Source organism: Sesamum indicum, linkage group LG3, assembly GCF_000512975.1.
Source record: "Sesamum indicum cultivar Zhongzhi No. 13 linkage group LG3, S_indicum_v1.0, whole genome shotgun sequence".
Taxonomy (NCBI): Eukaryota; Viridiplantae; Streptophyta; class Magnoliopsida; order Lamiales; family Pedaliaceae; genus Sesamum; species Sesamum indicum.
In genome coordinates, this window is record NC_026147.1 from 14280166 (window position 1) to 14305245 (window position 25080).

Consider the following 25080-nt stretch of genomic DNA (forward strand, 5'->3'; position numbering starts at 1 on the left):
TAATCTTATAAGAGCAAAAATATACCTCACATAAGTCAATAGTAAATTAATTAGAATAAATATAAATTTTCATTTAATCTGTATATAAATATCAAAAAAAAATTATTTAACTGATGGTAACACGTAAATAAAAAAAATGATTTTTTAAAATTTATATAAATATTTTAATTAAATAAATATTAAAAATATTAGATATAATTTTATAAACTACATAGAGTTATACATAATTATCCCCAAAATAAACGTCTGGGACTGGTAGCACATGCAAGGGCAGTAAAGTAATTTGCGAAGAGAATTACGGCTCCTGAGTGCTAATTGGCAGAGAATCAAAGTGGCAGGTGGAGGAGATCCGGGATTACGGTGGTCCCTGCCTAGCTGGTGACGTGGCTACGTCTAATCAGGTGACCTCACTCTCGCAGATCTATCTCGCATGGGCCCACTCCGATTGCGGTCAGATCACTTTCAGATATTCTTCTTTTGAACGTTGCGCGCTTCTGATTGCGTGATAGGGGACATCGTCGATTTTGAATTTCAGATCAGGTATACTGTACCGTGTACATGCGTCACATGCAATAATTATTATTTTCGCTTTTTTTAATATATTGAAATTGATGTTTTCTTTAATTTTATAAAGTGACATAAAAATGTAGATTTATGGGATGTTTGTTAAGTTTTTATTAAACATTTGATAATGTTTTAAACTTAAAAAGATTGAGATTTAACTTTAAAGTAAGCTTTTAAAATATTTGAATTAAAAGAATCATAAAATTTGTAAATTGTTAACGACGATAATTTTATAAAGAAAAAAAAATCGGGTCATCATTATAGCTTATTTAATAATTTGAAACCAACTTAGATACTTATCCAATTGAATTTACATGAAATTTCTACATTTAGCATATATCATTCATATATTTTAAATTATTAACGAATTTCGTCAAGATTTCTCATAATTATAAATATTTTTATTAATTAAAAAATTATAAATACCTTATAAAATTAATGATCGTTTAATAAACATTTCTACGATGGGTTGTCACGAGAGAATATTTTTGTATTCCACGATCATTAATTTTATTGAGTATTTATAATTTTTTAAACAACAATGAGGTATTTATAATTAGAGTTAATTGCATTTTGCCATTAGAACTATGACCGCTTTTGTACCCCTGCATCTAAACTTTTTTTTTTTTTATCAACTTACAATCTCAACTTTACAAATTTTTGTACTTTGTTATTTATAATTATTTTTCAGTCAAAATTTTTATTGAAAAAAAATCACATGCAGTGCAAATGTGATATTTTCACATATGTACAAGATGTGATTTTTTTTAATAAAAAATTTTGGTCATATCTGGCAAAGTGCAAATTTCACAAAGTTGATAAAAAAAATTCAATAATAAAATATAAAAACGAGTATAGTTCAAATAAATGTAAAATTATCCTCATAGTTATAACACATTTCAGAAAAGCTTATTGTGATTTATTCTATATTTTAATAAATAAAAGAGGGAAATAGTAATAATTAAAGAAGCATGGAGGGTAGAGATAAGCTTCAAGTAGTGAATCTTGGTTGAGACTTTAGATTAAGATCCTTCAAACCTTCTTATCTCTTTGCTTAATTTATACACTACTTTATCATCTTAATGTACACCTTGTTTGTATTTGACATATATTTCTTTCTTTTTCAAAATAATAATAATAAGGAATCGAGAAAACAAAAAAAATACAAGTTTTTGGAGGATTTCAGCAACTCAATTTAGTATTTCTGAATTATAATTTATATATTTTTATTTTTAAATTCACTCGAAGGATCACATGAGATATAACAAAAAATTTAAATAAATTAATATTTTATTTTAAAAATAGGCTCGATCATTTAGATCTTGATAGTGTTTTTAATTTGTGATGTACATGTCTAGGATGGCCCGAGTCATGGATCGGCCCATTAAACCTCGTCAACCCAAGAGGAGAAATGATTGATCAAGCTTACCTGAATTTAAAAAATACCTGACAAATTTAAAAATCCTCGTCAACAGGGCTCTCTGTCGACCTAGGACTCTTGCCCTAACCAACTTCTATGGAATAGCAGAACCAAGAACATCCCCCTCCTGCCAATGATCCTCTCCTATAAATACATGTTTATATCCCTAGGCAAGGGGACGACTCTTTCCTCGGTGAAATTCACTGTCAATAGCTTTACAATTATCATATCTCCAGTAATTAGAATTATTATTCGTTACCTGTACATTCTTATCTTTTTTTTTCCTCTCAAATTGATCACTAATTTGAGCGTCATAGTGCTAACGTGTTTTTTGCAGGTCCCTTATTCAAGATTTCAATTTCTTCTTAATTGAGGGATTATATTCCGGCCCAGGATAGTCGGATCCGTGAATTTCTCGTACGCATCATAATAAGTTCAGATACATTGAATTAGAATAAATAAAAAATAAGTAATTTAATAACGCATAATAAAAGAATTAAAAAAAGTATTACTTTGCTTAATTAGAATTTTAATTATAAAAAGTACTTTCTTTTAAAATTTTATTTGAGCTAATGCTGATCAATAATAAATGAGTTAGAGGACATTCGAATTATTTTACATTTAATATTTAAATCAGTTCTTCGATTCGAATTTTAAGTGTGTGTCAGTGCTGGCGTGCTTGTAAAAGAAAATTAAAAAATTGGTCAAGAAAATAGCGTTTTAAACAAAACAAACGTGTCTACGGTGATTGATTGGATGAGTTGAAGGATGCATCATGGGGTAGTAAGCAGATGGCAAAAATCTTCAAGTGATTTCCCTCGTACTAGAGGGTCCCGCAAGGAGAAGGTACAACACTGTTGAAGCGCACGCGTGGTGGACTGATCATTAACTCGGAACAAGCCCCCCTTAATTTCCCTCTTTTTTTCTATTTATTTATCGGGAATATAATTCATTTTAAATTTGATATAATTATAATTTATTTTAAAAAATATATCTACTATTTTTTAAATTTGATTTCGTCTAACAAATATGTCTCTCCGTTAATCAAAATTTACTGAATTTGTATATTAACAAAAAAAATTAAAATAGATATTTACAATCAATTGATTTATTACTGACTTATTGGAAGTCAAATCACTGTTCTTATTCATAAATTGAAGACCTAAGTGTATTCCAATTCATAAATTGAAGCTTATTTTGTATTACTTAGTGTTGATCGACCACTGTTCGGGCAACAAATTTTCATATCGCCCAAAATGTCGGAGAATCATTCTGTTCGGACAAATATTACTTAGTGGTTTATTTTAATGGTAGTTATTGATCTATTATTATAGTAGGTATCAGTTTATAATTCTATTATGATCATTCACATATTGATTTTTTATAAATAAAATTTATATTATAATTGCAATCGGATCAGTAAAAAAAAAAAGGAGGAAAATTAAAGGAGGAAAATTACAACCACATTTCTTAAAGTTTGACATAATTATAAAAACCTTTGTAGATGTTTAGGAAATCACAAATACCCCCTAATTCTAACATCCGTATAACAACGAGTCCATTCCATTAGACTTCTATCCAATTTTTATGGTGAATTGACCGAAATGCTTTCTAGATTATGAATTATAGTTCCATATACTTTACAAAATATTAAAAATCTTTTTATAGACTAATATGCTCTATAGATTATTTACTTTATTCATTTTTAGAATTTTTTAAAATATTATTTTAAAAAAAAATGAAGAATAAAGTAATAATTTTCATTTTATTATTTAAGAGCTATATAATCGTTTTCCATTTAAAGGGAGTATTTTGTAATTTCAAATAATGAGAGCATATTTATATACGACAAACTCAGAGAAACTAGCTGTACGTAAATTACCAAAAAAAAAAAAAAGAAGTGTGTGTTTTATTGGGTAGGGGGGTAGATGGTAATTAACTCATGAAGAGAACATCTGCTTTTACAAATTCATATTAGCACCAGTGAATGAGTTTGGGATGTTGGCTTTTTGTTTGAGTCAATTCTTGTGGGATCATCTTTCATTAAAATAACACACTTTTCTATCTCATCTTTTCCTTTTACCTTTATGTTGGAAGGCTAATAATGATTGGTTCTTGAATCTCAATATAAAACGCAATCTACTTTTTATTGTCAGTCAGCAACATATCGAATGTAACAGAGATTTTTGAATTATATGAGACGGGCTGCTTTCAGAATGCATTTTTTATGATTTTTTTCAATGGACAGATTCTGTTGGAATCGACTCATTAAAAAATAATGCTTGTATGAAATAATTCTAACTCAAATCTGCTACTCTGACTAGATCCTCGACATGTCATAAAGTAATTGTAATATACTTATCATATGATTGATGTAATGTTAAAATAGAGTTATTGGTCATATGATAAGTGCAATTACACTTATTATGTAACTAATTCAGTCTGATCTGTCTGAAAATTTTTTCGTTTTCTTATCAATTAGATTACATCAAAGTACACTTCATCACATTTAAATATTTTTATGGCCTGTTTGCTTCCAGGGTAAACTTATCCAATGTATTTTATTATAATTTCAAGATTATCATAGAATATTAATTAATTAATTAATTAATTACATTAGTTGATATGATCATCAGTCCTTTTCTGTTAGAGTTATCAAAGATCTACTCACGACGAATTAATTGAGATGATTACATTCTGAGACGATATTCTTTGTAAAAATCAAGTAGACAATAAAATCCAAAGTTGTCTGTTTTAAAACTATTTGTTTGCACGCTACCAGAAAATTGAAATGATGGTATTAAAATTAGGAATAATTGCACTACTATCTTTTGAGATTTGGTGTAATTATATCTAAATCTTTTGTGATTAAAAAAAATTATATTTAGTACCCCTAACATTTGTTTTTGTCTAATAAATAGATTCTAATTGGCAAGATTTATCAAATTTGCTGATATTAACAAAAAAAATGAAAGAAAACTTACGAACTTATTGCAAATTAAATGAATCTCTGTCTGACAAAACAATCCTTATAAATCTTCATACGCTAATGCATGTGAGGCATATCTTCACCCTTATAAAAGTAGTTTGGCCAGAAAAGATTTGTTTGATTTGCAAAAATTCAATCACGGGTAAATATGAATTTTCACTCTTTTTTTTTTTTTTTTTGCTAATATCAACAAATTCGGTGAATGTTTACTAACGTGTTGATCTATTTATTGAATAAAAATAAATATTGGGGTATTAGATGTAATTTTTCAAAGTACAACAAATGTACTAGTAATTACATTAAACCACAAGAGAGAAAAGTGTAATTATCTCTTAACATTATCATTAATTATTTATATGTATTAAGTGATAAATAATACTTATTTTGTCATTATAATGATTCTTATCATAGTTTCCATAGTGAAATATTTGCGTAAAATTTGTTACTTAGTGATTAAAATTACCACAAAGATCACCATCAAATCAAGAAAATTCCACTCTCCAAGTCTAAGAATTCATATGAGTTTCTTTAGCTTCTTTCTTTTGCAGGGCTTACCAAACACACCTCAAACATGGAATTTTCATCACCAAGAAAGCTACAAGGTACATATATGTATGACTGTTACATTTTGTACTACGTAGGAAACTATCTCCGGACAGAACAAGAATGGGGCTACGGCTACTCCAATACGCTGGAATGGATCGCAAGTTCGTCGATGCAGACCGGACCCTTTCGCGTTTTATGTTTCATTGAATATTCATGGATGGCTTCTTGAATTCCGACAAATGCAACTAGGAATTCTGCCGCATCTGTCTGGCTCAGCACCTTTGACACTGCCAGTTCTAGTGCTTTTGTCCTGTACACGTGACATTTAATTATATATTAAGTGTAATATGAATTTGTAAAAAAAAAACATTGTATGATATGATGTAGTTATTTTAGTTATAAATATGCGGAATTAACTTGGACCTTAGGTTTTGGGCCTTAGTGATGACACGATGGATTTTCTTGAATTCGGATCTAACACGGGCCAGGGCAAGCCAGTTTCCCTCGGTGTTTGTTGGGCCGAACGGCAAGTGAAGGACACAATTCGCTTGGATCTCGGTCATTTCCTCGTCGATCACGGCCTCTTCGATCCGTATATCGTGGATGAGCTGGGAAAGGGCCCGTTCCACTGCAATTGGGTCCCATAAGGAGTGGGCCAACGAGCGGAGGAGCTCGAGGATGGTGGAGGGCCTCCAGTCTCCGAGCCAAAACAGGGCTGCTAGCTCGTGGGCCGGAATCCACTTGGGCATGAGAAATTGTGCAACGTCCGTCATCTTGGTTGGGCCCATGGCCCGGTTGTAATTGGCCTGGAATCGGCCCAGCTGTTCGTGAATGAGTTTCTGAATGGCCCATCTTGCCTTGAGGTGTTTCTTCAGCCTTGCTGCTACAATCCTCTGCTCTTGCCTCCATGCTCCATATCTTTCACAAGACAGAAACTCTTCAACTGACGAGAGAGAAAGAAGAGTTTCTTGTTATACATGAGAGAGAGAGAGAGAGAAGAGTTTCTTGTCATACATAACGGTTCAAGATTAATAACAAACCAAGAAACTGGACATTTTCGATGGAAAGAAAGAGTTGGTTTAGATTTCAAGACACAGTAAATGCAGAAGAAAACTGAGTGAGAGAAAAAGATGAAATCTTTACATGGTTTTCTGGCTTCTCGTTTGATGGAGCTGGTGTGCTTGGCAATGGAGTCAACATCTATGAGAGCTTTGCCTGTCCTTCTGAATTGTTCTTCCTCTTCTTCTTCTTCACGGGCTTCTTGTAAATATCTCCTGCAACAAAGATCGTGTGGTTGAGAGAATTAACACAAGTTCTTGAGCAGTATGAGAATGGAGGGTGGAGGATTTCTGAGAGTTTTACAGTAGGGGTTGAGATGCAACTCTCCTCATTTTCTTGCCCTTCCTCCACTTTCTAGGGGAGAATTGTTATGGTAGAAAGAAAGAAAATGAAATTTCTGTGGAAACTGAATCTTGAATGAACAGGACTATTGGTTGGAAACTGTTTATTGGCATATGTGGGAGTTTTCCATTTTCATTTCAAATACTGTTATATCTTCTATTGCATTAATATATATACACGTATATAGAATCTTTTCTTGAATAAGATAGACGAGGTAGTTTTTTATACACATTGCTAATAAGCTTAGGTTGTACATTCTTTTCAAAAGAGATGGAATTTACAAAATAAACACTTTTACAAGTCTTACAACTTTGCAAGAGGTGCAGATATATACAGCACCAGACGGACAAAGTTGTTGTGATAATTACAGAAGATATTACAAGCACTTCACAGTATTATATACAACTGAATTTAATTAGTTTCTCTAATGCATAAAGGGGTGCCAGCACTTGTGAGCACAACAATCCTATATACAGTGATGACATTTCACCGAGAATTAGAGACTGGCGTGCCTTCTTTGAAGAGGATATTTGCCACTGTTGGTGGAAGCCATGCTGCATTGGCACCGCTTTGGCCCTCTTGATTCTGCACATCATTCGGCTTCTGAGTCCTTTTCCGTTTATTTATTCTTGCACCCACATTTCTTCCAACAAAGATCCCAAGCTTGGCGGCTGTGAATACACTGAATGCAATTGCTAGAGGTCGAACAGCCCAGTGAAAATCCTCAACAAGTTCGTACTTCTCCACAATACCTGGACAAGTATCAAAAGACACACGCTCCACTTCCTCAGGATTAGCCAAGAAACATGTTGATTCGTCTCTGAGAACAAATCTTCCTGGGAATCTAACTACGAGGCAACCATTCGGAAGAATTTGCGAAACTTTCCCACTGGCCCAAGCCCCTCCCCTTTTGTGAGGCCACTCAAATTGTGGAGTCCTGATATTAGCCTTCAACCTCACGAATTGACCCACCGAAAATGGATCCACCACTTTGACCTCAGAGGAATTCCCCCTCCAAAGAGTTTCTAGCCCTAAAAACCCAACAGTGATACTTCCATCACGCTGTATGGAATGTAAAATTCCCAGAGATGAATGCTTGTCATTTTCTTTAATCAACCGCACCCAATCCCCCAACGCAAAACCAGAGGTCACCCTCTCTAGTGCTAAAATATTTACTCTGAGCTGGTTGTGCCTGTTAGGGATTTGCACCAGTACATATCCGTCCCGATCACTATCCTTCTCAATTCCAACTACAACTCCTTCAGTTACAGCTAAACTTAGAGGCTTGCAGGTGTTCAGAGCCTTTCTTGATCGAACTGTATCACCAACCTGAAGAGGATCTTTTGAGAGGAACCATGTGCTACATCCACTGCGAGGCAATTTATCTACAAACAAATTGCTTCCTGGACCACTCCATGATCCTTCATTATAAACAGCCTTCCTTGAGCTGCAAATGCAGAAGTTTAGTTTTAGAGGGAATCTTAAGGAACAGTGGAGAACTATGCGGAAAAAGACATTTCAAAGGACCATGGTGTGTGCTTGTGTGTGTTAAAGAGAGAGAGTATACCTTTCAAATGCTTGTAAAATGTCTGGCATTAGTGGTCGGTTGCGAAAATCATACTCAAAACAACCCTTGAGAACATCTTCTACTGCAGGAGGAAGACCACTTGGAACCTGTGGCTTTTCTTGATGAATTACAACTGAATGATGTATCTCTTCCACGGATCTGCCAAACCATGGTGGAGTGCCAGTCAGCATCTCAATCATGCTGCAGGCAAACCCCCAAGAATCAGTCTCATAGGATATTGGACCTCTTACTCCTGGCTGCCATTGTTCAGGTGCCATGTAGTTGGGGGTTCCGGGCCTGAATGCTAAATGCGGATCACGCCAGGCAATCCCAAGAAGTAGGTATGGGATCCCGAAGTCTCCAAGGACAACATGGTCATTTTCATCAAGAAGAAAGTTAGTTGGCTTAAGGTTTAGTACCAGGAAACCTATCTGGTGAAGTTGTTGAACTCCTCTGGCTAATTCTATGCCATACCTGAAACAATTTTAATTCTGTGCCCATGAGTAAGTGTACACTTAAGAACTTCGGGCTTTTTACAAAAAGGAACAGAAAACTAGTACTATGTCAGTTACCTCAGAACATCAGCTAGAGGAAGTTTTCCTCCTTTCAGCTGCCCCATTCGATCACCTATTGACCCCTCATAAGATTTTAAAGCTATGCAGATCTGTCAAAGAGACGACCTAGCAACTTAATGTCTTAGTAGTAAAGACTACAAATAACGCCTTTACTCAGCTTAAATATTCACAATTCCAAAGAAGATTAACCTGGTCGGATACAACGGAGATACCATGCAACCAACAAACACCTTGCAATTGTCGGGACTTCAAATTTACCCATAGTTTCTCAAATTTATGAAGAAACTTATGCACATGATCCTTCTTTATAGGATCTAACATCTTAACTGCAACTTCATGATACTCATCATAATCCGAGGCTGATTGATGATGTGTCGCTACCCAAACAGCGCCAAAGAGCCCGTGGCCAATCCTATATTTAAATTTCAATGATGCAGGATCAATATATGAATTCGGCTGGGCAGGTGTAGCATCAACAGTTCTTAATTGATCGGGATCTCCTTCATAAAGCTCGTAATCAAAGGGAGCTACTGGTGAGACTGCATATATCTGATCCGCCATTTCCCTCACTAGAACAAAGGTAGAGAAAAACAATCATACAAATTAACAAATAAAACCTAGAAATAGCCATACGCCCGTCATATATACCAATTAGCACATCCTTTCCATTACTGAGAAACAGAAAATTACCAATTTCAAGAAATATGTATCTCTTTCACAAAAAAAATTAAACTAAAAAAAGATACAATAAGTGGCAAACCCTAAATTCTAACCAACTGTATAATATAAATAACTTATTTCTCAATCTTCACCCAACATACTATTTCATCATCAAATTTCAATAGCTCCCTTTGAACTGAATTTGAAGTTTTCTACCATGTTAAGACAACCAAGGATCAGCAGCAAAAACAACACACACATCTCCCAAGTTCTTCTACAAGCTACACAAATTGTTCGGACCAAAACCCAAGAATTTTTCCAACCGATGCATCAATAAAACGTCAAAAAAAAAAAATTTTTAAAAATCAATAATTCAAACTAAGCGCCAAGACATCCACATAAGACGCACCTACACCAGTGAAGACATACGAGTCGAAAGAAGAAAGGCAGGCTTTTTCCCTTGAAATTAGGAAAAGTAATAGAAAATACAAACAACGAGAGACTGTGAGAAGATAGAAGAGATTAACCCAGATGAGCGCTAAATCAAATGGAAGCCCTTCCCAACACCAACACGAAGAAGAAAGTGAACTCTGAGAGGGTTTCCACTTTCGACATTTGCTATTAGGAAAATAATCTTTTTTTCTGTTTTCTGTATAACTAACGACATTTTTTATGTATAAATAATTGTTATATAGTCTCTATTCTTTAAAATCACATTGTTATTAAAGGGATAATTATATTACTCCCCCTTCTCATAGTTTATTTACACAAATTATCTCTATCTTTTACATAATTATAAAATCACCCATATGTTAAAAGCAGGAATAGTTGTATAATGATTTTAATGTTTTTTGAAGGTATATTGTAGTTTTTAAAAAATGTAGGAATGGTATAAGTAAACGATGTTGATATTTCTAATGGAGGTATGTATAGTTTTTCAAAAGGTACAGATGATTTGTGCAAATAAATTATAGGTTAGGAGGTGTAAACGTAATTATCCCTATTATTAATCATTTATTTTACTATTATAAAAAAAATCCCTGATGCCATACTAATTTTTTAATATGCAAATTTACGTTTTTAATTTTCTTGTAATAGTAATTTTAATATTTTAAATAAATTTATTGAAATACCTCTCAAACTACATATCAAAACTTTCTAACACATTTTACGTTTCGAAATCAATATCCCATGACTAATAACCCATACATCAAAAAATAAAATCAATTCTTTATAACTTTTAAATATTTGTGCACACACATTGTATATGTTGTGTAATGCTAATTTATTATAAATTTATAATATATGAGACGTAGCGTTTAAAAGATCTGCAGTTCATTCATATATGATTTTTCTTAAATGATTACCTTCTCATTTGAAAAAAATAAATTGAATTGAAAAGAGTTAAGGATTAATACCTAAAACAATTTGTATTTATTTTGTAAAACAAGATTTGATGTGCATTTAAAATGAGAGAAAGAGGCAGAATATATTATTTTTATCTGAATAGATCTTTCAACAAATTACATTTAGCTAATTACGCCTAAACCCCTCACCCCCAGTCTCTTTGAAAATATAAAATTATATTTTTTTTCAATAAAATTTTAAAATTATACTTACACATTTGTCAGACTACTGACAAACTAAACATTTAATGGATATTTTTTTTCCAAAAATTGAAAGGAGAACTGAGAAGTAGACCTAAATGCAGATGAATAATGGGATAGAGTGATATTCACATTAAAAGTTGAATAAGAGTAGACAACCTCACTATTCACAAACTTCACCTTCCAAAACATCCTTCTCCTATATTTCAATGCATACTACTACTTTAGCTGATTATAAGTCCTAAACAAGATTCATCAATGTCCAAACATACTACAAAGAAAGGGAAGTCTTTTCAACCATAGTTCTTCACTTCCCATGCTTCTCGTTTCGAGTGTCGAAATCTTGAAAACGACAGCAAGTCGATCATGGAACGAGTTAACTTAGTACACTTTGGTCCTAAAAAAGCCAAGTCTTCTCCACAGTAGAAGTTCTTTAGGTCAACATGTTGATCTTCGATGCTCATGTGAAGATTCACTCGTGCATCACGAGAGTTTGTCCTGAAAAATTCGTTCATTTTCATTCTCATCACTCAGTCAAGAAATACGCTGATAAGATTGATCGTATATTGTCTGATCAAGACAAGGAATCAATGACAGACAATGTATCTAAGAAGCCAAATGCAGAAGCTGCAATTCTAAGTTTGAAAGAGAACCAATAAGAGTGAAGAAAGAGAGAATTGCTCTAGTGAAGATTTTATTATACGATCCTCATAACTGTATTTCCCACAAGCAAGGTAAGTTATGAACGATCTTATGAGTAACCAGTCGATGATAAAGCTATAGAAACATTAAGAGCATGAAGTTGCAAAAACTATATCTTCAGGTTAGTCAACTAGATACAGAAATCACGAGACTTATCATGTAGCTGTGCTTACTTAGAATGCTGTTTTGACTCGACACTCTCATTCTTGAGTTGCTGTTGAGTTGGTGCAAGATCAATCCTCAAATGCTGGATGAAGTGAAGCTGCGATATTAAAGCAAACGGTGAACCGAAGTGTTCTCACATGCCAGAGTATTATATATCAGAATACACTACATTAAGCTGTGAAATACTAAAACCAACAGACACAGATTTTTAGTTCAACGTATGGATCTGTTCGAAAAAGAAGAGCTACATCTAATGCATATTGGCTTATAGAGAACTTCTCATCTCGGGAAATCATCTTTCAACTGAGATTTGCGTGCAGTGACATGAAACAGAATTTATGATCACAATGGCCAGCAGAATGAAAGCTTGAACCAGAAGTACTTCTTAGTTTACATCATAAGAGATATGTCCCCAGTTCTATTGAGCAAGTTCATAATGAAAAAGTGGTGAAACAACTGAACAACTTGAACAAGAGTCCTAGTACTTTATATTTGTCAGATACATTCTGCTCAAATTTTCAGACCTTTAAATTATACGAAGAAATCCTTTTCAAAACCAGATCCTAGAAGATGATGGTAGTCCTGTGTTTCAATACAAAATTTCAAATTCTTGTTCCGGAAAGAAGTTTAAAGCTGGACGGGCAATTGACAGGTGAAACTTTACAAGCAGTGCATGACAATAAGCCTATAATGGGAAAGAGGAAGTTCGAAGCAGGTTTTCAAGAATTTTATAGTTCCATTGTCTGACTGTTTGAACACTAAAGAACACAAACTTCTGATCCAGAGACAAAACAACGGCCACTAAGAGCCATAACCATTTACCTGATCACCGTCTTTGATCCCATAACTTTGAATGCAAGCTTTGTCACTGATTAGCTTCTGACCTTCATAACATAAACAAAAGTGGCTCCGTACAAGGGGCCTGCTAGGCGAAAAGTCAGAAAAATCAATTCACAATTCTTATAACAATAAAAAAAGAGCTTCTATCCTTGAAACAATTGAGCCCATCTCAAGAGACTCTCACGAAAGCATAAGAGGCTTTAAACTTCTACTTTTCATATATGGAATCCATTTTCTTGGCATAGAATATTTTCATGCCAACGTCCTCAAGAAAACTACAATACATGTTGCATTTTCAAAGGCCGAAAGTTGCAAATAATCACATCTTAACCATCCAATCCAACACATAAACAGATTTATCAAGATTTCACAAATGCACAATATATCAAAATTATCTCATACCATAATTTTTTCCGTTCATCCATCGGTGTAAGGCCAAATTCTTCCTCAATGGCTAATTTCAGCCTACCCACAGTAGCATTTCTTGCAACGTGAAAACCTGCAAAATCAACATCTCAACCACAATTCTTTCCGAAAACCAAAAAAGGGGATAAACCCTAAAAAGGGACAAAAACAGAGATTTTACTGAAAGAAGAGCCGTCCAACTTGAGAACAGAGAGTCTGAGAAGCTGCTCCGGAAGCCTTCGGTATGTGAGACTCCTGCTGTACAGTGAAAATGGGGTTGAAATCTTGGTGGGTCGATCTGTTTTCTCTGTTTTAGGCAAAACCTTCACCATTAAATCCAGTTCTTGAAAAATAATCTACTGCTTGTCTTCAAGATGAAGAAGAAGATGAGGCCGAAATTGTAGAGTAGGGAGTGTTTTTGTGGAGTGCAAATGGTGTGTGTTTTGAAAAGGTGACCGTTAAATTTCTATGTTTTGTTTCTGGTGGCCTGGAGGGAATGTTTGGTAACCATCACGCATGCGCTTATGGAATTCTTTATACATTTGGAATGGATTTATCATTTATTTCATTGCCAATTATGCATAAGTGCAAAGTTTTGACGGAAATTGTTTTATTTCTGACCTAAATTCATTGTAAATTGGAACTACAAGGTGTTTTACAACAAGACATCAATACTTCTTGCTAGTAAATATTTGAACACGGATATTAGTACTTCTTAATCATAAATATCTGAACAGCCCATGCGCGCACATACTCGGCCATGAGCCTGCCAACTTCCCACAAAGTCCCGCCTACTGCCGATACCCAAGCATGCGGCGCCACATATACCAACACTGACTATCGATGATCAAAGCCTGCACATCCATCATCATACCATCTGTCGTGCATCGTCACCCAATCATTTCTCAATCCGCCAACTTTGTGTATCATGTGCTTCCCATCAGCCTAGTGTTACGGTACCACCACTCGTGCCAGCAGTACCTATCAACTCTAACATATGCCTCGTGCCACCCCTGCTGACACTCACTGCTGAATCTAATGCCCATGCCTGCTTCATTAGACCAAACGACTTTTCAAAGGAATAACATATCGTTATTCAAGAACTCTTGTTCGGACAGTTTACACCATCAGGGCATCCAACAAAAGTATAGCATATGATAAAATTTTCAATATCATCACTCAAGACAAGTAATAAGTTTAAGAAATCACACAGCAAACTCGAAAATCACTTCAATTCTTTCCATGTTACATATTTCTTTCGCTAGCAAAAGTATTAAACAGATGTAGGATCCAGGACTCAGTCACTTCCTATTTCTTGTTTCTTTTCCTTCTCATCTGAGATAAGTTCGGATCTGCCGTTTTCACCAGAATCTGCAACCAGAGTGCTCTTGAACATTTCATCACTCTCTACAGCAGCAAACTTCTCTCTGTCTCCTTTCAGCAGATCAACCACTTCAAGTATTGTTGGTCTTTTCTCGGGCCGATTACAGGCACAGATTAGTCCAACAAAGATGACCCTTTTCAACTCTTCTTCGATGTACTTCCCATCTAACCTTGGATCTGCAAGTTCGTTGAACTTTCTTTCACAAGCCAAAGGCAGGGCCCAGTCGGTGATGGTACGCTTCATTGTCGAACTGAGCTTCTCTAGAGGCTTCTTGCCGCTAGCAAGCTCAAGCAAAAGAATGCCGAAACTATAGACATCACAGCTCTCTGATGCCTTTCCCAACATTGCATATTCAGGAGCAAGATAGCCGAGTGTACCCTTTACTCTCGTGGTTACATGCGTTGCACCATCAGGTATAAATTTTGCAAATCCAAAATCGGCAACTTGGGCTTTGAAATCACTGTCTAGCAATACGTTGCTAGCTTTAATGTCTCTATGGATTATGTGTGGGGTTGCATAGTGGTGTAGATAGCTGGAATGGAGCAAGTGTTAGCTCAGTAGTATGGAACATAGTGAGAGCAAGTACAGCTGTATTTGAGTACTTACGCGATGCCCTCGGCAGCCCCAATAGCAATGTTCATCCGCCTGGTCCAGTCGAGATGGCATTCAGCAGAATGCTGCCCGTGAAGATGAGATAGTAAGCTCAGATTGGTCATGTAGTCGTATACAATCAAACGTTCTTGCCCTTCTGCGCAATAGCCACGTAGAGTAAGCAAATTCTTGTGTCGTACTCGAGCAAGTATCTCGACTTCAATGGAAAACTCCATCTCCGCTTTGTTACTCCATGACTTCAACCTTTTTACAGCTATCTGTAGCAATATGAGTGAGAAAGAAATCAAGCATTTATAGCATAGAAGGGAAATGCATCCTAACTCACAGAAAGGAAACTGTTAAAACTATTACTACTAAGACTATGACAGCGGAAACTTTCGAACTCAGGGGAACAAAATGTGAAATACTTCTACTACTTCTAGGATTTGCAGGATAATAACCTATATATACTTTATTTGTTTATTTCGAAATTCTAGATCACAGGAGCTCTTTAGTACTTTAAACTTTAGCTATAGATGTTTTACGGTTTACCAAGTCAGAAACTAAGACAAACAACAACAACATGTGTCAATCCATTGTAATAGGTGAAGTGCTAGAGTGCCTGAAAGAAGAGTGTTTGAGTGGCTGATTGGATGTTCCAACTATTCATCATCCAACGACGGGTTCATTCCACATTCCCTAAATGGCCATTACATAGACACGTTTACCTCAGTAACAAGAACTCTATTGCAGCAGAATATAAGGCAGGAAGTATGGTGTCTCTGAAAAAGATATTTCACCTCATACATTCTGCTGACAAGCTACTCAATTTCAGGCAAAAATAAATTCATTAAGTCGGAGAGGGATTTTGATTCACCATTGAGTTCATCTTTGTCTAATGCATCGAAGCAACAAAATCCCAATGTTTATGCTTCTCAGAATACCTTTCTCTTCAACAGAAAGTAGGGTATCCAGAACAAATAAAAGCACTTAGGATAATAAAGCACTTGACAACTACTTTTACATTGTGCTTAACTTAGCATCTTTCTCCACTCTACATCTTCCTATACATGTAGAAGTAGCATTGTAAGGACTAAAAACCCATATCCAAATATGCTGCCTCAGGATCTCGCATATTCGTTTTCATACCACCAGGCGTGAATGCAAATTGTATGGCCTGAATCACTGTTAAAGCAGCTACAATTAGATGTCAAGATGAAAACAAGAACAACATGAATTCTTCATCTTTACTTTTAAAAATGTTATATTAAAGATAACAGAACCAGATAAAGAAAGCTCAAAGGTTGTGAATGAACTGGGGCAGTTTGTGGCGAACAATCACCTACACTGATACTTTGTAAATATATGACGATTATTTCTTTTATTCGTGAAAATCTCTCAGTGAAAGTCAAACTATTAGCAAAGACCGCAAATATTTGTGATGCACTTGCACAGAGACCAATCTTTACAGCTTACAACACCTCTGTTTGTCAAATTAATATCATCCTGTAGCACCAATTACTATTTCTTGGACATCTAACATTGGGATGAGGTCCGTCGAAACATAATCAATCAATACAGAAAAATGCAAAATTCAAATGCCACAGGTGAAAATTTCAAGAACTACATAAATTGTATGAGGAGCACTCTCTGCTTACTTGAGAACCATCCCAGAGCTGACCCCAATAGACACTGCCAAATCCACCTTCTCCAAGCTTGTTATCGTAGTTAAAATTATTCGTAGCCAATTGCAACTCCTTCAGGGAAAAGATCCTCCATGTTGCCTCCTTTTTCCCTTGGTTTTTCCTGTTCAAATTCAAGACTTCACTTTACATGTTGGAAGCAGTAAACTAGACTCCTAGTGCTCATCCATATTTCAATTGCCTTAATCTTCCTAAGCATTTGTGCAACCAAGAACATAAAAACAGAAGCATCATCAATCAATCAAACAGTGGGATTCTCCTCTATAAACCTCAATCAAAACCACACCACAAAAAAGCCACTTTCTAGAAATTCAAACAACAAAAACCAACAGATATGGGCATTGACCAAACATTAAAAACAAAACACATACCGATCTGAACCCTTTACACAACAAAACAACGAGCGAAAACCCATTATCTTTCCAGCACTCGACTGCCGAAATCCCACCTTTCTTGAAAATTTCACCAGGACTTATTGATACTTAGCTGTAGCAGCCATCAAAGCCCCTTCCTCTTCACTAAAAACCCATCAAATATAATTAAAACCCATAACTTCAAACCTTCTGCTCCTGCTGCTTTTAATGTTCAACGCCACCAACTTTAAAGATTCAAAGAAAATGGAACACTTTTTCTTGGTTTCCAACCAGGCCCTTTTGATGGCAGCAGATGTTTTACCGCTTTCTATTGATTTAAATACACATTCATTAATTGAGCAAGTGTACTCGGAAGGAATATCAGAGCACAAGAGGAAAAGTAGAAAAGAACAAAGCTTTTATTAAATCAAATTTCAAACGTAAAGCTGATTGGATTTTAGATATTGGTGCGTAGAGATGGGAATATTGGTAACTTATGGAAGTGGTGCGCGTGGGGCTTTCTGTGTGTAAACTCATTTATGTTTGTGCACTTTGCGTTTGAATCTTACTTTTTATAACGTTTAATTGGGACATAATTTTGATTATTTCACTTTGATCCCCGAATTTCATATGTTTTATTAATTTGAATACTATAGGTTGTGCTAATGAGGCCTAACTCAATTGACGAAATTATGGCCCCATGACCTCAAACTCCACTTTATACATGAAATCTTTATTAGATATTAATATCCGATATAAATAATTATAATCAATTTATTTCAATTAATAATAATTTATTACTCTTACTTCAAAAAAAAAAAAATCGAATACAACCCACCCTAATTATATTTTATTGACACCTTGTAGCCTTAACATTGTGTATTTTTGGTAATTTTTGCAACTTAAAATGCAAATTCTTGACAATTTTCACCTGAACCAATTTTCAGTGGATATCGATCGAAAAGTCCAAAGAAAAAAAAATTAGCGTGGCCAATTTTGTATTTTTAATAAAAGTGGATGAAAAATATAGAGTTACTACATCGAATGAAAATACAAAATACAAAATTGGCCCTATTGATTCTTTTCTTTGGATTTTCCGATTAAAGCCCAACCAAAAATTGATTCGGGGTGCAAATCACCAAGAATTTTGTATTTCAAAATTGTCAATTACCAAAATTACAATTTAAAGGTGTAAAGTCTCAATGGAGTACAATTAGAGGGGGCAATATGCCAACTGTTCTTTCATTATTGGGTCGAATTTTTTTTATTAATTAGTTGCACGTCACCTTGATTTAATTTTCAAGCTAAAATTCTATTAAAATAAAGTAAACATAACCTTTATATTCTATTTTTAAGAGGTGGGAACGAAAAAAATAGATGATATTGTCTCTATCAACGCCATATGAATGTGATGTGCAATTTTCAGCCTGAAAATGGTGACATGCAACCAATTAAGCCCTTTTGGGGATGAAGCTCCTCTTTCATGTTTTTGTGGGGGGAATTTGTCAAAATGTATTTTCTTGGGGGTTGAAACGCAATTTACTCAAAAATAAAGAACTTACAACATAAAAGAGAATTTTTATTTAAAAAAATGAAATGCTAATTAGTCTCTCTTTAATACTACAGTTTAGCCATTTTATCTTAAAATATTTTCTCCCATTTTTCCCCTAAAATCTATTCTTTAAAAAGTCGTAAAAAATAACATCTGTAAATTCAGTATGCCTACCAAACAAGCTGAAATTTTTTGGTAAAAAATGTGGTAATTTCATAAATGTTGTCACGCGGAATAATTGAAGTAAATAATTCAACATAATTATATTTGGGGGAGTTCATCATACATAAGAATGTTGAAAATGGACTACTTAATTGATTTACTATGAAGTGCTACAAACCAATATCAAAATATTTATCTTTGTAGAGTAGATTTTGTAGCTAAGTGCAAGAAATTGAAATTGAAATGCCTTTGGACCCTACTAATATATATTCACTGTAGTCTAGAGCAATAAATGAGAGTTGGGCATATTTTTAAATCCGATTTAATTTAAAATTTTTAAATATTTGATTGTGATGTATCATTAATTAATAAATATCTGATTAATAAAAAATTTAACTTATGTCTAATAAAAGACACGTACACCTCTTGAATATAGTTTATTTAAGTGGACATGCGGCCAATTACTTCCCCTTAAAAAAGAAAAAGTAGACAAATGGTTGCCTTATGCCAGATTTATTAAATGAGCTAAATTGATTTTCTAATTGTATGTGAACATTAAAGCACAATTAAAATATACTGCCATATATATATGCTGATGAACAAATAACTAGAAGCTTTAAATTTGAACTTTGCCTCGACAATTAAGCATAATTTAAACAATATTGATGCTCTCATTAGGGAGATGATGTGGAGCTTATAATTTGTTAAAGCACTTTGTAAGCAATTGATGTGATACGATTACCTACAAATATTAGCCTCAAGACGAGGGGCTTAGTACGACCACATGATCTTTCCACATACAACATCAATAATACAACATGCGACGTGATTGGTAGCCTATTACATGAGGTATTATTTGTTTTGATTTCGTATAGGTTTTATCATGAAAAAGTAATTCGTTAGGGACATAAGATCATAATGACTTATAAGTCGTTCAAACTCTTTATTTGCACGTAATCTGGGACAGTTGTTGCCTATATCAAATATTTCAATAATATTTGATTCAACTCGATTTATTTGCATAAGAGAGTAATTCATTCCACTCTAACATATATATATATACACACATGCACTCATACATATAATATGGTTTAAGGGTAAATTACAATAGACTCTTTTGAAATTTGTCATAGTTACAAACATTTCCACATTGTTTAAAAAAATAAAAATACATCTTTAAAATTAACGGGCGTCTAACAAATACCCATACAATTTATTGTTTTAAAAAAGCATTCGTTAAACGGTCATAAATTACAAAAAGTATTTATAATTTTTCAAACAATAATTATTTTTTTATAATTATAATAAATGTTAGAAAAGCTGGTTATAACATGTCCTTTGTTTTAATTGAAAATCATGAAGAAGAGAATATCCGGTTAACAAAGGAAGTTAAATGAAGACAACTATATTGTTGGCTCACATGGGAGTAATTTAATTATTTAGTTTGTTTAATTTATGAAACAACCGACCATAGTTAGTGGCATGCTTCACCTTTCACCTGCACCATGATATAGATGTATATATAGACCACTACTTCCTCAGTTGGTAGGCCTACCAATCATTGGTATCAGATTATAGCATCGGTGAGGCAAAGTTTTCAACCACTGCATCTGCCACTACCATATTTGCCTAAACATTTTTGCTATATTTAGTAGTTCTTGAGGAATGGTGAAGATTTTTGGACTAAGATCTGCACCCTACCCGAACCGGATTCAAGTCTGACCCGAACGCCGTCCTCGAAGGTTCTTGTGATTCTGGGTTAAGCTCGAAGTTCCTTCATATCAAAAAATCTCATCACTAATGAAGAACGACCCCCAAGCTCGACTCAGATCAGATATGTGATAAATATCATTGTTTGTGAAACAATAATAAGCATCTTCATACTCATTTTAGCAAAGCACACACAGAAGCTGAAAGGCAAATAAAGTACCTTAACCTGAACACAAAGATAAAGCTGATCCAAAATAATGCTATATATCTCAGTATTCACATTTTGATCCATCAAAGGGTGTGGAGAAAGAGCACATGATTTAAAACCATAACACTGTCAAAAATGAACGAATACAGTGTATGCATATAGGTTTGCAAAGGAATGGAATCACCACTAAATCCCCTTCCCCCCACCCCTATCTTTGTCTCTCACAAGCGCGGTCTATAACATGTTGCAGGCACTTGAGATCGTAGTTGTGGTTATACAGTGACAGTGAACAAGTAGAATTTGAGCACCAAAGCAAGAGCCAACTGCAACAAGAAGATAGCAGCTACGATCAGGAACCAACTTTCACCGGCAGAACTAATGTGGTTTTTGAGGTTGAGGGCAACAAATGTAGCAGACATGAAGCCAGCTACACCAGCAATAACCCATCTAAAGATTTCCTGAGGAACAACAGATAAACACTGCAACAAATAGGAACCATATTGTCAGCAAACAAAACCCATAAGGAAAATAAAGGTAATAAAAGAACAGCAGGAAATAATTATGAGCATTTTAATAGGTTGAAACATTTGCAACAGAGAGAAAATTTTTAATACAACTTTCATTTTGAGCAAATATGCAAATTCTGACACAGTTAAGCTCAATACTCCAGGGGACTCACTTTTCCACAGATCGAGATATTCTGGAAGCTTCAGTAAAAGTATTTCTAACAGTTCAGAAAAGTAATTTTCAGCAATTGACTGACTACCAGCCAGCGACTGAAGCAGGAAACATATGCATATCACTGCACCAAATATTAGCTATTCGCCATTCTAACTACACAACAAAAAACACCCACCACTAATGGAATAAGGTCGAGAATAAGCTATCTAAATTATAATAAAATCAAATAACACTATGAAATCACATACAGCCACATAATTGGTTACAGGGGGAACTCCAAATTGATGTAAGAGAAAAAAAACTATGCGCAAAATAATGTAATGTGTATCTTACCAAAGCAGGAACGAATACAAACAGCGAGTAGCCATACAGACAAAGTAGCTGAACAAAGCCAGCTGGAGCAGAGAAGTATTTGAGGATTATATACAAGCCAAGAGGCACTATGGTGACATAACCATAGAACAAACCAGCAGACCAAGTCATCAAATTGATATCATAGTCCCATTCCTTCTTTTGCAGTTTGTGTGCTAAATAGGTAACAAATGTACCAATGGAAGCCGCCACAAATATCAGCGTAGTGCAGATCCAAAAGGGCCCGTACCTATACAGCATGATGGATTAACAGCAAAACCAAATTTTGACAGAAAAGATAACAACAAACATGTAATAGATTGCTCTGATTAACATCTATGATCTAACTCAGCAACAGAATCAAGATGAGGCAAAAAGTTTATTTAATAGCTCATGCACAAGCTATGCACACGGAATGAGATTACTCCGCCGCAGGTGATGATATAAGAATTATAGAAGCATGAGCTGGAAAAAACAGTTCAGAATGGAGTTAACTAATGCTTCTCTTGTTTAACTGTCTAGACGTAATCCCATTATCTCATCCCTTAGGAACATATCACACCCTAGCCCTGCCTTACTAAAAATAACAGCTAGATTTATAATCAGGAGGAACATTCACACCCCAGAAAATCCACTAAACAAGATGGCATGTCCCAAGTTTTGATTATTGTGTGATTCCCAGGTATAAAAGCTAAGGAATGAGCCTTTGCTTCTATCATGATCATCAATCCTGAAGAACAAAATACACTATTTGTGACGCTAACGTGATAGAGAAAAGGAAATGGTAGAATCAAGGTCGACCACTTTTTGAGACATTTGTAAGACTACAATGGATTACTGCAGCATCTCGAAATATAGCGCCTCTTCAAATCTCCATGTAACCGTAAAACATATTGAATATAAAGTAGTATATTGCCACGTTAGCTTCAGACAATAAGGAGTGCAATAAAATGCTCAACCAAGGAATAATTAAGCTACTAGCCTGCTGAGCCCTGCAACCTCAGAAACCACGTAATTGTGTATTTGAGAAATATGAATTATATCTTACTGCTCAGATTATCATACTGACAAGAGCAAGACAAATACCAATGGAAAGGCTCAAGAAAAGACAGTGATGCACTCTAACTGAGAAAAGATATATACATGAGACAAATGGGAAAAAATGCCAAAGTGGAATTTGTACCCTTAGTACATGAAAGTGTGAAAGGAAAAAACAATGAGGAAAAAAGGCCTTGCAAACAAAAATCAAAAGTTAACGAACAAAGCAACAAAGATGCGGCAGAATTTAGAGCTTTCAGTAAGTTTCGTTACATCTAAAAAAAGTAATTAAAATTCTTCATAGTTATTTTGTTGCTGAACACAATAGACAGCCCATCATGGCAAGCATACAACCATGTCCTAGAAGATTAAAGAAAAGAAAGTACCACATATGGTGAACCAATAAACAATACCATTTGCTCTCTACTATTTCCAACAGGAGTAGTGGCTGGAACCTTTTTCTTGGGTATATACATGAAAACATCCATTATAAATATGTTGGTTATTCCATTCCTGACTCTGTTTATGATTCGAACTTCATAATTACAAAACAACAAGTACCCAGACCCATTAATTAAGTTCTAGTGTAAACTATATTCCACCCCAAGAATAAGTCTGATATAGCAAAACTTACAAATCTGGGTTGTTAGCAGTCTTCTCGGAGAAGGTTCCTCTGAAAGGAAAGAGGGAATCTTTTATCCTCTCTAGAACATCAGACGTGTCAACATCAAAATAAGGTCTGTATGCAGCAATTGTGAAGGATCGAAACCAACCACTTTGCTGGGGCTCCTCAGAACCAGAATTAGGTTTCCCAAATGTATCTAATTCAGCAAAGAGAATGAATATTTAGAAATCCCCCTAAAATCGTAACAGTAGAACAATAGAGAAGCAAAAGTAATTGCAAAGTACTCAGATAAATATGTGGGGAGGAGAAAAGGAAAGTCTCTGACAGGAATTTTAACAAAATTCTGCATATTGCATACACATTCACTTTCCATCTTTCTCGTTGTCCGGGAGAGTGGGAAGGTTGACAACGTCTAGCACAGATACATGTGAACACTAAAAGCAACAAAAGGAACAGCCACCACTGATCAGCTTTCTGATTACATGCTCTACAAATGCAACTAACCCTTTGCAGATAGTCTATCTTAAAATTGGAAGGCCCCAATCATTAGTCAGGCGTTAAGGGCTGTTCCTTGTCTCCTCTGGTCATTATTCATAGGCTTCATTAACCTAATGTTCTGGGATCCTGGCAGTTCAAATTTCTAACTCCACCTCAATTACTACCACAAAAACGGAACCCAACTCAAACTATGATCTACACAAAGAAACCAGAAACGCAAACAGAAATCTCTAAACTATCTCTACTCTCTCAATTCAAATGAAAATCACATTTCAGCCTCAGCTAACTCAAGAAATAAGAAAATACCGTCGGCATCTCGAGGGGGTCGTGCGGCCCCAGAGATCTTCCCTTGACCTCCCGTCGGCGGAAATGTCTGCAGATTCGAATCTGGACATAACATCACCACCCAACAAAATCCAATTTAATCAAAACATACTCCCCCTTACAATGATCAAATAGTACTTAAATTACAAGCAACAAAATAGAGATACCAGTAAATTTCACGGCAACATGGGAAGGCGGATCGCCAACTGCCTGCGACAGCAAGAACCTCAACAGATCAATCAAAGTACGGAAACCAGATCTAGGATAAAAAAGATAAGAATAACAGAGGAGAACGTTACCGGAACAGATCCGGAGACATTTTGATTGTCGATGGAGGTATAATTGCCGGACATCATCCTGGCTTCAATCCGTTTATCGCCAAATTATACTCTCCGTTTGGTTAAATTGTGTGTATACAGCTGAAGTTGGGGAGAAAAGGAGAAAAATAGATAGAATGTG

General features: G+C 34.9%; 5 protein-coding genes across 6 annotated transcripts; all 5 read right to left on the bottom strand.

Moving 5' to 3' along the window:
- On the bottom strand, positions 5511–6822 carry LOC105158525 (the record flags this gene model as incomplete). Its single annotated transcript, XM_020692503.1, has 3 exons — positions 5511–5829; positions 5943–6462; positions 6663–6822. Coding segments are annotated over 3 exons (858 nt in total), but the record flags the coding sequence as incomplete, so codon positions are not given.
- LOC105158370 (E3 ubiquitin-protein ligase KEG) lies at positions 7197–10374 on the bottom strand. 2 transcript variants are annotated; one of them, XM_011075114.2, is made up of 5 exons: positions 10250–10374; positions 9252–9631; positions 9060–9151; positions 8488–8961; positions 7197–8367 (listed from the first exon to the last, which is right to left on the bottom strand). In XM_011075114.2, the coding sequence occupies exons 2-5, from the start codon at positions 9621–9623 to the stop codon at positions 7407–7409; spliced, it is 1899 nt and encodes a 632-aa protein (XP_011073416.1). In that variant the 5' UTR covers positions 9624–9631; positions 10250–10374; the 3' UTR covers positions 7197–7406. The 2 variants fall into 2 exon arrangements, with proteins under 2 accessions (XP_011073416.1, XP_011073414.1); XM_011075112.2 differs by having other exon boundaries at positions 10132–10368.
- Positions 11437–14428, bottom strand: LOC105158371. The gene is made up of 5 exons (XM_011075115.2): positions 13623–14428; positions 13439–13535; positions 13019–13118; positions 12205–12293; positions 11437–11827 (listed from the first exon to the last, which is right to left on the bottom strand). The coding sequence occupies exons 1-5, from the start codon at positions 13771–13773 to the stop codon at positions 11623–11625; spliced, it is 642 nt and encodes a 213-aa protein (XP_011073417.1). The 5' UTR covers positions 13774–14428; the 3' UTR covers positions 11437–11622.
- On the bottom strand, positions 14572–17995 carry LOC105158372 (PTI1-like tyrosine-protein kinase At3g15890). Its single transcript, XM_011075116.2, has 4 exons — positions 17491–17995; positions 17075–17222; positions 15432–15694; positions 14572–15357 (listed from the first exon to the last, which is right to left on the bottom strand). The coding sequence occupies exons 1-4, from the start codon at positions 17532–17534 to the stop codon at positions 14739–14741; spliced, it is 1074 nt and encodes a 357-aa protein (XP_011073418.1). The 5' UTR covers positions 17535–17995; the 3' UTR covers positions 14572–14738.
- LOC105158373 (protein YIPF1 homolog) lies at positions 21136–25080 on the bottom strand. Its single transcript, XM_011075117.2, has 6 exons — positions 24921–25080; positions 24789–24831; positions 24604–24684; positions 23809–23995; positions 22119–22386; positions 21136–21583 (listed from the first exon to the last, which is right to left on the bottom strand). The coding sequence occupies exons 1-6, from the start codon at positions 24975–24977 to the stop codon at positions 21377–21379; spliced, it is 843 nt and encodes a 280-aa protein (XP_011073419.1). The 5' UTR covers positions 24978–25080; the 3' UTR covers positions 21136–21376.